General features: G+C 35.7%; 1 protein-coding gene across 2 annotated transcripts; it reads right to left on the bottom strand.

The window, feature by feature from the left end:
* Positions 1-2293: 2293 nt before the first annotated feature.
* LOC144473045 (uncharacterized) lies at positions 2294-10087 on the bottom strand. 2 transcript variants are annotated; one of them, XM_078186590.1, is made up of 6 exons: positions 9906-10087; positions 9755-9821; positions 6350-6671; positions 4323-4556; positions 3010-3245; positions 2294-2942 (listed from the first exon to the last, which is right to left on the bottom strand). In XM_078186590.1, the coding sequence occupies exons 2-6, from the start codon at positions 9810-9812 to the stop codon at positions 2716-2718; spliced, it is 1077 nt and encodes a 358-aa protein (XP_078042716.1). In that variant the 5' UTR covers positions 9813-9821; positions 9906-10087; the 3' UTR covers positions 2294-2715. The 2 variants fall into 2 exon arrangements, with proteins under 2 accessions (XP_078042716.1, XP_078042715.1); XM_078186589.1 differs by having other exon boundaries at positions 9755-10087.
* Between the last annotated feature and the right edge of the window lie 4288 nt (positions 10088-14375).

A 14375-nucleotide genomic window follows, 5' to 3' on the forward strand; every position in this document is an offset into this window, starting at 1 on the left:
ATTCTACGAGTTCTCGAAATTATTTGATTCCAGCAATCTTTAGATTGGTAAGGTAGCTGTACCACTCGTGAATGGTATATACAACCTGTCCATGTTGAATGCGCGGACGAGTTTGAGAACAGTTTTACGATGCTCATTCGACAGATCCTCCGGATTTCTCCGTCAATGGAACACTCACCAGACGCCATGATGCGAGAGATAAGGCAGCCTCTTGGAAAACTTAATGTTCTCTCACGGTTTTAAGGTTCTGTTTAAGTAACGGTGTGAACAACGCGTCGACGATGGGTCGTTGTCTTCCCTGTGGAACCAATTTCATTGGAGTGTCTTCGATCAGAGGACGGAACGCAAACAGTTAATAATTTATTACCATGAAAACAGTTGCACGAAATGTGTATTTAAGCACTAATTATTCGCTCAATTCTCGATCTTATCGTGCTCTTATATTTAGATAAGATAATTACAAAACAATTACAGAATTAAATAAAATCCGGGGTTACTCGTGTTTCTAAATATTTAGAAGATATATTACGACATAAAATGCTATAATCCCAAGTAAAATTATTAAATTAAAATTGTGTTAACCCTTTGCAGTCGGAGCCATTTCAACTGGAAATCCAAAATATTTTTTCAGACTCACAGTGTGTCCATTTTATATTAGGTTGGTGCATATGAAATATCGGATTTTTAAGTGAGTATATAAAACTGCATATCTTTTTTCAAAAGCTATTGATTTAATCAAAATGTGCCCCATTTGTTTCAATACACTTTTCCCAACGCGAGTTTAATTCATAGATGTCTGTCTTCAAGAAATTTTGATTTTTCGGATCAATAAACTATAGTATGGAATTTTTCAGACTGTCTCCATTTACATACTTTGTAGCCCATAAAAACTACGCATACGTCGTACAAAACAATTGCGAAATTAAATGAAGTAAAATATATAATTTTATAAAATATAGATCTTTCGCCAACCGACTTTCACTATTTTAAACATTCAGGACAGTTTTTACGGGCTAAATAGTATATAGTATTCATATACACCAACCTAATAAAATGCACTTTATCGCATAAGATAGAAATACTATAAGCCAGAAGATTTATTTCGATTTATATCGCTCGACGGGCGAGCGTCGCTGTGGACGACAGGTATTGGAGCGCGCAGTATTTTGGGCGGATATATCCGCCAGCCGTCCGCTAAGGGTCTCTAACGTCCGAGAGGTAGAGGGGAAGTTACGAAAATGCGGTAAAATGCAAGCGCAGAGCTGCTCAACATGCTTCGCGCGGTTTGTAATGGAACAGCCACGCGCCGAGGGCGAACCTACTGGCAACGTAGGAGAGCTGACGTCAGAGAAGAAAAACTCAAGTGTTTACGTTTTTCATGCCGGTGTTCGTTCTATTTCTCTTAATCCCGACATTATTTATGACATGTCGCTGTCACTTTCTTCAGCCGAACAACGTATAATGGCAACATTGTCCTAAAACTGCTCAAAATCTGCCCGACTTTCGACGGGCTAAATAGTACATAAATGAGGACAGTCTGAATTATTCCATATCAGAGTTTATTAATTCTAAAGATCAAAATTTGTTTAAGACAGGCATTTCTGTATTGAAATCTCGTTGAAAAAGGTGTAGTAAAGCAAACGGGGTATATTTTGATTAAACCAACAGCTTTTGAAAAAAGATATACAGTTTTATATATTTACTTAAACATCCGACATTTCACATGCACCAACCTAATATAACTTGGAGCATTTTATACACATTATGGAATTAAATTTTGTGACTTGTGCAACAGTTAACAGGTCTCGACAATTTTTTGAATACGAGTGAATTTGATAAAAATTATTTTGAAACATGGCGTAATAATTTCTAGTTGCGCCTTAGAGTCGCCACTCAACCTTCAAAGGGTTAAATTATGCAAATATTTTCATTACTAACGTAATTCAATATCATTTATTGAATTTTAATACTATCGATCGATTTATTGAAAAGTTCTGGATTATAAATTGCGAACTATATAAAATTATGAGACTGGTAGAACGTATCACATTTTCGTTGTTTCCATTTTTATTCCCGTCGATTCAAAACTATTAGTATACTAAAACAATGCAACTTTCATTTTCCTTGACTCAATAAAAGTTCCACTTACTTTATTAACCCTGTGTTAAATGCGTTAACTCTAATATGGATATTGTCAAACTAAAATAATACAAAACACAATAAAACAAGGTTTGATTACTTTACTGGACTCAGTTTTCCCCGAAAATAAATAAATAAACACACACACACACACACACATATATATATATATAATTATCTAATCGCGCGAGCGATTTCGAACTTTTTGACAACCATATTGAGAAAAGCGTACAAAGGACTTATTGGCTAAGTTGTTTTTACAAGTTACTGGTGCATTAATATTCGTAGGTATGAAATCTGAAGCACATTAGTCGCTAAATTCTGTCTTTTAAATTAAGCGTCTTCGTATCCATCGTACTACTATCAACAAGCAAGAACGTGTTAAATCTCCTCTCAACAGAACAGTTCTCACGTTCTTTCTTTTCCTTTCGCTTCGAGTAGTAATCCCAGTTACAATTTAGAATACTGGAATACCGACGTGTTTGCTTAAGCATTTCGCGGGTGACTTCGATGAATGAAAGAAACTTAATGCATTCACAATGGCACAATACTTTGCGACGATCGCGTAACGCGAGTTCAAATCACTCGGTACTTAAATATGTTTACGTAGGAATCCTTGATACCGTAAGTCCAGAACGCCAGAAATGGAAAGTTCTCGATCAGGTACACAGCCAATAGCATCTGGCCGTTGAAGCATGTCCGGAAGAACGATGACCACCAATACGTAGTCGGCAGCAAATATTTATGCACTAATAGCTGAACATTTAGAATGAATATTCCGTACCAGGATAAGTGCGACATGTCTGAAAATATTTGTTGTTTCGTATATCATTTTTTATTTGATTTCAAGATCGCAGCGACGTCGATTACCTATTTTTAACGAACTATTGTTGTTGATGGCGCTGTTGGATGCCAGTGATAGAGTAAACACAATGAACGCATCCGAATCTATGTATGGGTTCAGCGACCACAGGCTTCTTATCAGAGTTTGGCTCATCTCGTTGAAGTCTTCGTTCTTGTTTGCAAGACACGGCAGGAATACATCGTCCAAGAGACGTCTGCAAAGAGCGCGTGCCTCTTCGACGCTTCCCGAGCACAGGTTGTATCTGTCAAATAGAATTTATTTGATTAATGTTTCTTGATACACGATCGTCGACAAACAAATATTATCCCGAAATTCTTGAACATCAATCCGCGCACGAGACATCAAAATCACTTACAACCACGAAAGACGTCTATACATTCCAGTTTCCAACAATCCTAATTTAAGACGCTGGTATAGATCGAATTACTGGAAATATGATGATGCTCCGCGATAGCGCTGCGAGCATCAGCTTAGTTTAACAACACAAAACACGCAGCTATTTCTAGCACGGATCAATATATGTCGGACAGTTTTTTTTTTATTAAGATTTCCTTTAAACTCATAAAACTGAAAAAGATTGAATTTCTTTAGAAATCGCGTCGCGTTAAAAATATTTCGAAGCTGAACATACAAACATACAGGGTGGGTTTCAGCACGGTACATATGACCATTTCGGTTTACGTGACTATTATTATTCGTACCGTGATCTAAGTGATATCGAGCGAGGTATGTTCGAATGTTATTAGTTTTTTTATATAGGTCATGTAGAGGTTAATTTTGATATTTAATTGGAGCTATATATTTTTCAATACATCGATAGATATAGCTTGACATTAGCTAAAAAAATTTTGTTTGTATAACGCTACCGGACACAATCAATTCGTTTTAAACGATAGCAAATACTGAGATACATAATGTCGTAGTACGGCAGGAACAATAACATAAAGTTACTTAAATTTAAATATCAACTAAACTCTCTACTATTCAATATAAATAGGTTAATACATTCTTATAACTATCGTCGAGCTGTATTCATTGATGTATTAAAAAATACAATATTCCATTTAAGAAAATAAGGATGATCTTTGTATGGTGTGCATTCACGCAAAAACTAATGACACCAGAATATACCTCACGTGATACCGTGCCGATAAAATTTCAGTTTCTAAAAAGATGCTTCAAAAAATCTGTATTCATGAAATACTATGTAATCTGGCCGCCGAGCTTCCACCGATCCAATAATAAACAGATGGAGAAAGACCGGAATTAAGTTCGCGTCGCATCGCATGACCAAAATTAACTTTTTCTCGTTACGAACTTGTCTTCCATTCCGAGCATGCTGCCAACAACGTGCCAGAAGTGAATCAGTCCCTCGAGTTCCTCGGAACTGTTGTTAACCCCAAGATAGTCACCGGACAGAAGGGTGAACCCCATGAACCCAAACTGAGCCAATGCCATATCCAGTTGTGTGACACGATTCAGCCCCGCCTCGCAGCTTCTACGAAAAGCCGTACAGTGCTTTTTCCGGACGATCTTCAGGGAGTCGAGGAACCTGCAAATAATGAAGTAATTTTGCTTTCTCTTTTTATTTATTATATTTATTCGAAATGGTACAGCAACGACCATAAATGTATTTCAGATTCAATATTTTCACTTGAGTATCTCGTAAACTAATACTTTGTTAACATGGGAAGCGTAATGTGTTTTCGTTCGAAACGATTGACTGAACCGATAAGTGTATTCAAAATTATGTATATGGTTCCGTTTGAAGATACAAAGTTGTCCTTCATTTGCCCTGTATCCCCCCCCCCCCCCCCGCCCCGCGAAAACATTTAGGTTTAGGCATAACAAGTTATTTTCTTTTATAGATTAAAATGTGACATCCTGTATATAAACTGATATCTTCCCCTGAATGTTACATGTTTATAAGTAAACGCAATAACAATATGTATATAGATCATCAATTTACATGTAAAATTTTCCTTTTTCTATATGTCCTTAATTCAAAGGCACAGAAATTGTGACAATCTACTCTATATGCTTGAACAAACAAGTTTATCAAAAGACTTCAGAAACAAACGCCTCTATAATTTCGGTAATTGTATGTAATTATTAAATGTACATACATCTGTAAGCCTGGGGGAACATGAATTAAAAATAATGAATTAATACCTTGAACTACTCACGTTCCACCTTTGACACTTTTCTGTAACTGCATTGTATTATATAACGATACCTAAAATTTTCTTTTATTAATCAGTACCTAGAATTGAGAATTAATATAGAGATTTGGTGGATCAGATTTCTTTTATGAAAAAAATGATTACATTTTGTTTATTAAATACCGAGAATCGTACGAGAAATTGTATTTTTTAAAAGTTTTTGATAGCTGAATTACAGTAATAGAAACAAATCAAATTGTACAAAATACATTTAAATAACTTTAAATAAATTTAACTTCACTTTCGGTGCGTTCCACGATACTTTTACCTCAATGCATTTAAATACACACACTGTGCGGCTTATTTCGGGCCGAGAGTATAAAAATTGTTATTTGATTAATGATATAATTAATACATACTTATGTATGTATAAAATTATACAAATATAAAAGCAAACGATCTTGGAGAGTATGCGTATATTCCTATTGAGCTTTGTTGTTTAATTGTGACCCTATACCAACCTGTCATTCGGTTGTAAAGATGTTTATATTTTCATAACATTGACATTAACGCTAGAACTACCAAGGGGGGTCAAAATTACTAGTTTGACTCAGATTACTTTCAGTCGATCATTTTATGCATAAGTATTTTATAAATTTATGCTATTCTATTACTATTATTATTCAGGTTATATTCAATTTTTGTTCATAAGAATAAAAAATATATAAAAACTAAAAATTGCTGTCTTTTCTTAAAAGTCTTGGTAATTTAAGAAACAAGTTATTTTGACCCCTCCGGTAGAAGTAGGTATACCTGAATCGTCGGTAGTTCTAGTGTTAAACAATATTTATTTTATCTATTTTATTTATTCTATTCCTCGTGAAAGGCATCTAATATTTATAAAACTATATAATAATACCTCAATAATAGATAACAAATTATTGGTTGCCATGACAACCAATTCACAGCATTCTGATAGGGGTAAAAAGTCGATTTATAGGTCGATAAAGTGTTAACATACCGTAGTATTTTTTCCAAGTAATCAAAACTTCTAATTAGTGCACGTAATTGTTCTCTTTTTTTTCATAAGTATTCATAGTCTACTCGTCAGAAATCGTCCGATATAATAATATTTCAAAGAAATCTCTACGTTGTACAAACACACGTTTGTATCTCTACTTACTTTTTCTCTATTCCAGGCCTTTTCCCATACCAAGTCCAGGTGTGTAGAATAGTAGACACGTATCTGTGGAATGACGCGCATGTTGTTCCGCTCTGTTTGGTGAACGATAAAATGTTTCTGATCGACGGTACAGCAAACAGGCATAGGAGCCCACAAAGTTTGGCAATCATCATCGTGAATGCATTATTGTAAAACATCCGTTGCCCGTTGAGGAACTTTTTTTCGTCGAAAAAGTCCGGCAATTCCGGCTGCTGCCACTTCAAGTCCATGAAAGTGTTTGCTCCATCTTTGAGGAGCGTTCGCAGTTTCTCTTCGACAACATCTAAAAGAGAGACTCGTATATATAAAAGAAAAAAACATATGTTGTTAACACACCATTTTTCTTTCTTTTACTCGGTAAATCATCAAAAGACGATTTTTTCTTAATACATTTTATTATTGACAGAAAGAATGCGATCGAACGATCAAAATGTTATGACATGCGGCAAAGATGGCTTGAGACTGATTAGAACTGACGTAAAAATTCTAGATTAAGTCGATAGATAGGAGCGATAGGTATCAATGAATCTTTGCTGATTAATTAAAATTTCTTCGATATACTTATCTTTTGTGTATTATACAAGGTGAACCACGCAACGTAATCAATTGCATTAATTCTGTTGCTAGTAGTTCAATTTCAAACTTTTTCAGTTAAAACAACATGGTTTAAGCAGAGCTTTAAGATGACTGTAATTACAAGTTTCTGAGTCATCGTATCAAACATCTTGTGCTGTGAGGCTCGATAGCACTTGTGATCGGAGCATTTGTAGAACAAGCCCGTACTCGTTACACGTATCGCGTGTGAGTGATTTTACAGTGTGATACGACGAAATCCATTTGGTATTCAGAGCCACCGAATGTGGATACATCTGTGCAGTGCACGCGCCGCGAATACGAAAATTTGACAGATGCTCGTAACGGCAGACGTGATGGTACACATTGTGTATCCATAGTTCGGTAATATTTACAGAGAAAATATTTGAGATATTATTTGAAACAATAGATTTTTCACAATACAAATAACATGCTACTTCTCAAATAAGACATGAAATTTGAGTACATGAAACACTTTATTTTGATAAGGCATAGCTCTAAACTATGAAATAAATATTTTATTTTGGTAATCTAATATTTATCTTGTTAATCTAAAACATAAAATCAGATAGTCTTTATTTAAAGAACATACAAACAAATGAAAGTGCATCGTACGTTTATAAAGTAGAAATTACTATTTAAAATATTATCTTAAAAATTTGTTGTAACAAATGAAATATTTTATTTTCAAGAGTACTATTTGTTAATTACCATTTGTCGTTTGAAATAGTATTTTTAGCTCAGTTCTGCGTGTATCTACCTCTTTACTCCCATCCCGCACATTTGTGTTGCGGAATCTTAAAAAATAGATTTTATGTCGATTCCACGCAAGCTACTTCTTAACAATGTGGCTATTAAAAGAGATTGCGGAACGTAGTCGGCGAATCATCAACGTGAATTACATTCTAATCTTTCATGATTAAAATACAGTAGAGTTTTTTTTGTAAGCAAACTCCTGTTATCATCCAGCTAGTCCAATATCAGAACGTTCTATTTTCCGTATCTTTATAATATAAAATAAAAGCGTTAACAGAAATGCAAAATGACAAACTAATGCAAAGAGTAGGTCATATCAGGGGACTTGGAATGAACTGGTAAGCAACATGTGCATAGCGTCGACTGCCGCATCTCTTAACTTCTGTCGCGCGTCTTACTCTTCGTGGTTGCACGCGGGCGAAGCCCGGTTTCGCTCATTGGCACGACCGTCTCGGAGCAGCTGATGTCGGCCCTCATTGGTCAGTTTTTTCCGTTAATAACTCGTTAACGGTGCCCACGAGAAAATTTTTGCAAAGAAAAAAGTTATTTGAAATGACCACAGGAGAACCGGGGTCATTTCCGAGAAGTAACATTCGCTCTTTAAGAATACTCGACGGCATTTTCTCTGAACAGCATCTCCAGGTACACGACATTTCCAAAATACGATTGCTAAAACTATTTCGAAGCGTTTGGTTTCCAGACACGTGTCGTAGAAAGTTAGATCACCGCGATATTATGTCATCGTGGCCGTGGCGTAAATAGCGACTCGTTTTGCTTTCACCCGGAGCAACGTGTTGCTTGTCTGCTAGCCCGCTACAATTAGTTTGATTTCAACGAAAGTTAAAATGCATCGGAGTTTGGTTCGATCGCCTTTTTCGACACTGCACACCGCGCGCGCGCGCGCTGCATTCGAAGCTCAAACGACGCGAGCCGTCGAGGAAAGTGAGTCGAGGTCGCGCGCGTTTCTATTCGCACTTTCATCGGCCACTGTGTGCTTAGAACCTAGAAACACGAAACAAGAGGTTATCAGATCGTTGATGACACCTTGTTTTTACCAACCATTCGAACGCTCTCGATTTTACGCGTTAAGCGTCGAAAATCAACCCAAAACATTCTCAGAAAATCAGTGTAATGTACAATAATTAGCGGAACTGAAAGTGGGTAATTAAAATTGATCGTCGCAGATGGATTAAACGTATGTTGATATTTTGATTCGACACGGATGTACTGGATATATGTATATTTATCGTCGGTTACATATATGTGTATTTATTACGTCGGTCGTGTTCAACGACGCGGAATTACGAAGCAAAGTTTGAGTCGGTTACGAAACCTCGCCTATGTCCTTCACGGTCTATGAAGAGGCTTTCAGAATCAAGCATCCTTTCTTCTTCTTTGTTCAGGAGCCGAACCTGTTGCCGTGAGCGCACAAAAATGACCGGGGAAACAAGATTTTAATCGGACCTTGGCTGTTTCAGACAGGTACGCTAGAGTTGGACGAGCAACGCGTGCCAAGCTTGTTTCGAAGTAAAAGTAGGCATCCGGGTTCATCCGCTGTATCTTTCACTCGTCCGTTGAAACAGTGTCAGCGACGTCAAGGATAACTCTATTCAGTGCAATTTATGCGCATTGAACCGAATCTTATGCATCGTACAACGGTTACACGTTTAACAGTTTTTTTTTTTTTTAATATAAACGAATTTGAAAATGTAAAAAATGGTGCGCCTCAGAGTCAACATTCGATTGCAAAGGCTTAAATGACGAGAGAAATAAAAGTTTTCAAAGGCGATTGTATAAAATTAAAGAAATGAAATTCAAATAAAACGTTTCTTTTCATAACATTCTCGAGTTGAAAACAGTCTAACAATATTATTAAACTATTCTTATGGCTTTATAATTCTATATTTCGGCTACTTATTTGTGCCATAAATGTGTAAAATTCCACAAACTTGCTATCCAGAGAAGAATTTTCGCCTAAAAATCATGTCTATTGAATTTTTGAAAGGAGACACTGACCTGCCAGATGCTCTTCTTCTTTTTCCTGGTAGCTTCTGACTCGCTCGAATTTTTCCATGCTTAACAACTGAACGAAACAGCACCGTTAAATTTCTATGATCGAGTTGCAACTGCCATGGAGAGCAGTCGCTACACTGCGAACCGTACGAACCTCGCCGTGAAAGTTGCGAAAACACTATGTTGCCGACGAGAGACTGCTGAGTAGTAGTCGGCTGGTTCGCCAGCAGTAAAAAAATACCAAAGAAATAATTTATTGTTGTAATTAATTAGCCAGAAACAAGGAATGGAATACGGGGCGTCCCTCTGCTTTTGCATCAGCGGCGCATACTACACGGGAACGAAAGAAACTGATGTCGATCGAACATCTTTGGAGAAAGGTATCAGAAACGAGTCTCCTACTTTTCCCTCGCTCCTGCTTCCTCCGCTCCGTCTCTGATCATGCTACCACGCGTATTTGTTAGAGGTACGCGTAACGAAATCTAGGATTTCCAAAGTATACGGCTTCGCGAAATCCACGAATGTATACAGGAGCCTGCACTCGGAATTCAACTTTTTGCAAATTATTTTCACAAGTCAAGGTTATGTTAAGTTGTCACAAAATCTGATATTAGTAAAATTTTTTTAGGTAAATATCAACTTCAATTTGAATTGTCACCAGCTTCATTTCTTTAAATGGAATCATATATTTTTAATTATACTAGTCGATTCAGTTCGGCAGTCTCTACATGTAAATACTAAGGCATTTATTGCGAAAAATTATTAAAAGATATTCTAAGGTATATAATTCGTCCCATTATCGTCGTTCAATTTCTAAAATAATAACTTCTGAAACAATCTGCAATAAATATTTGAATATATTTATATATATTATTTCGCTCTGGAGATACCTACAAAATTAATTTCATTTACAAAGTGCATTGGATTTGTAAAAACTTGAATACGACCTGCAAAAGAAAATATTACCTACCAAGAATGAATCTGATTTGCAAAATCTGTCTTTTTAACTTATTCAGGGATAAACTTTTAGAGTAGGGAACAATCTATTTAATTGTTTTTGTTTTATTTATCATTCGATGAGATTTTTTGGCATTGTTGAGGGATTCTGTAGCGAATAGTTTTTCAACTGATTCTCATTGTCCTCAGACTTGTAATATTTATAATTTTAAGAAAACTAAATGTACGTATACGTGGCAATATCTTTGAAGAGGTTAAATTTTCCGCACTATAAACTTCCTTTTTTCAAGTTTTCGAAGAGATTCATTTTTTTCGGCAGCACTGGCCGATAAAAATGTCTAAAAAATAGTGTTCCTTAACTTTAATATTTAAAATCATTGAAAATATGATAGCTATATTAAAGAGTTACACTTGGTTGACTCCGTACATTGCGCACACGCACACACATTCATATGTTCCAGAACAATTGAATTGCTGCTCGAAGAGTGTAAATCGCATAATCTTGCGAAGAAACTGTATTCAAAGAAGCGAACATTTTGCTTAATAAAAGAATAACCTTGATACATGATCTAGTACTGTAATTGTAAAATTATAAACAAATAATTGGGCAACTATAAAATATCGTATTAATTGAACAATCCATCTTTATGCACTCGTAGGTATAAAACCCTTCAAACATTTAGACACTACAAAGTTAATCAAGTATAACACATAATCATATACAATTTTCCATTTAGTGATAAACAAACAAACAAACAAACGGCTAAAGTCCCCTCCTTCTTTAGCCTATCAAAATATGAACGTACACAATACTGTCATAATATCAAACGATTTACGCTAATGTGAATTAAACGAAAAGCATGGATATTCTTAAAATAGCATTGTGCAGTTAATATGTAAAACATATATCCATGAAACAGCGTTCATGGTGAACACAAGTATGCCTCCATGTTCAAATTTAGGATGAAGATAGTGTTTCACTGATTTTAAATTCAAGAACATGACATTCTACGAGAGTGTACAGAGGAGCTCTTGCAGCATCGTGTAAACAAAATTACACCAGACGATGGTAGGATGTCTCAAGTCTCGATTACGAAACCTAATGATCGGTTTTAAAGTAGGCGTGTCCTTGTCGCTTGCCATAGTTGCGGGACCAATTTCATGTACACAAACATGTTGCTTCCGCCTATTTCTAGTTACGCGTGTTTAGCAACGTCACAGTGAAGAATTTCAACAATCAACATCTTGCAACGACTCATATAAAAAGGCCTTCCGAAAAAGAGGCCAAACAAATTGTGCGAATGCATTGAGCAATGGTCGCGCCGCCAGGTTATAGCAGATGCTATTCGCAGATACATTTGACTTCACGTTTGATTAGCTGTAATTTGATACAGTGGACACATTATAAAAAGATCAAAGATGTCAAGATGATTGAGATCGGTATTGGGACGCCTATTCCGAATAATCACCAAATTCTTTACTCTGATTGCAACAAAAGTGACTCAAATTTATTTCTATTCCTAACATCTTAAATACACTGAAAATAATAAACCAACGACATTGTTAAACTTTTTTCTGCATTCACTATTTTGTGTTCTGTCTATTCCACATTTTCGCTATAAATACGTCACATGTAATTGTTATTGCTCTTTTAGTAACTCTTGCTGATTGGTTCTATGGTTCATAGTACACAGTATAGGAGTTGTTAGAACTTTACGACATCGCGACTGTTATTTCAATTACACATGTAACGATTTTTATAGTTGTTTTGTCCCATCATTGATTGATTGCTCTTTTTTCTGAAGCAGTAAAACTTCTTGCTTATCGTTGTCTTGCTACATGTCTATCGCTGGAGCGACAAAACGGTAATCGTTTGAAAACGACTCCGAGACCCGAATCAACACGATAACACCTTTCGTCCGTGCAGAAAGGGAAGGTTTATTGAACTTCTTTCCTTTCCGCTCTAATGTACCGACACTATATGTTATTATAGTTTGGTAAATTGATGAAAGTCATTATTGCAAATGATATACATTTACACCACCATATGTATTGTAAAAGATGCGAGGAATACAAGGTAAGTCACTTAACTTGTACACCTCGAACAGACCTGGACATACGAAAACTAAACTGAAAAGAAACAATAATTCTTTGCAATAATAGATACTGCAAAAAATGAATTATTTTGTTATTAAAAATGCATTTTAAAGAAAAATCCTCAAAAAATAATATGCAACAAAGAGGTGTTATGTTGAGATACCTGGTGCAGTGGCAAAATGCTCAAACTAGTAGCGAAAATCGAAAAAATTTGCAGAATTTCGCCACTGCACCGACTGGCGCTGTACGAAACTCAAGGGAGGGCGCCACTCTCAATCGCATACAAGGCGCCACATATGCTTTCACAGAGTCGCACAAATGCATGAACTGTAACAAAATTATGACATGAAAGACTAAACAAATGCCAGAGATTTATTCAAGAGACTCTGCTGCATTAATATCGTATGCAACAACAAGTTGCTAGCTTAATTACTGCGAAAATACGAAGCTCCTTTCCATGACCGGACAGCGCCACTAAGTAAAGTGACGAAGCGCACAATCCGCAAGCTAAATTTACCGACAATCAATCTTTCTTCCTTATCATAGATTCCCAGGTAAACTGCCACACATAATGAGGCATTGAAAGCCAATTCCTGATGTACTCTTTGTATACTCTTCACATAGTCTGTCCACGATATTTCTGTTTCCTTGTCCTATGGTTCAGAAATCCAGGGTCCCCATTCCGGTACTCTCGCCATTGATTTATTTATCAATTAATGTTCCCCCAGGCTTACAAAGAATGCCCGGGGTTATTACAGTTACACCGCCAAGCGCGGGGGCTAAAATATAAATATATAAATAAATAAGTAATAAAATAACAGCCAAAACAATCATGAAAAATGTGGCTGACATTTATAAAAAGATATATAAGTATGTAAAAAAAATAGATGTATCTTAATAAGTAGAAATAACAAGAATTGAGACAACGATGAATGACAATATCGATCATGGCATCAGTTAAAATAGAATAGAGTAAATTAAAATAGAGTAAAAATTAAAATCACAACATAATAAGATTGATACGTATAAAAATAATGTACCATTAACAGGTACTTGCTTGTATGGGTATAAATAGTAGTACGACAAATATAAATAGATAAGTAAATAGACAAATAAACAGATAAATAAATAAATAAATGAATAGATAGATAGATAATCTGGGCGCATATAACAGAAAAAAGTATCTTGAATAAAAGTATTAATAAGAATAATAACGAAAATATTTAAGAACTAAAATATACATAAGAGTTAAAATGAATATCGACCGTAAAATAATAATAACATATTATATATAATGATCGATATCTGTGGCAATCTCTGATTCTAGATTATTTGCAGGTACTTGTGTATGTAGAAATGTACATATATGTGAAAATACGACGGGCACATGTGTAAATATATAAGTATAAATATATAAATAGATAAATAAATTAAGAAATAAGTAATTAAATATATACATATATATGTCATAAGTTTATGGCTAGCACTGCCACATCGCTTCCCGGCCTTTACCCGCTTCGGTCGTGCACGGACCTGCCACGGCGGGGGGGGGGGGGGGGGGGGGGGGGGG

The sequence above is a fragment of the Augochlora pura genome, chromosome 7 (genome assembly GCF_028453695.1).
Source record: "Augochlora pura isolate Apur16 chromosome 7, APUR_v2.2.1, whole genome shotgun sequence".
Taxonomy (NCBI): domain Eukaryota; kingdom Metazoa; phylum Arthropoda; class Insecta; order Hymenoptera; family Halictidae; genus Augochlora; species Augochlora pura.

Bases quoted from the DNA above. Each gene is read 5' to 3' on its own strand.
- LOC144473045 (XM_078186590.1), bottom strand. From the start codon at position 9,812: ATGGAAAAATTCGAGCGAGTCAGAAGCTACCAGGAAAAAGAAGAAGAG. The intron at 4,557-6,349 runs GTAAGTAGAGAT...CATTATTTGCAG, and splicing joins AGGCCTGGAATAGAGAAAAA to GTTCCTCGACTCCCTGAAGA. The intron at 3,246-4,322 runs GTTCGTAACGAG...TCTATTTGACAG, and splicing joins ATGCTCGGAATGGAAGACAA to ATACAACCTGTGCTCGGGAA.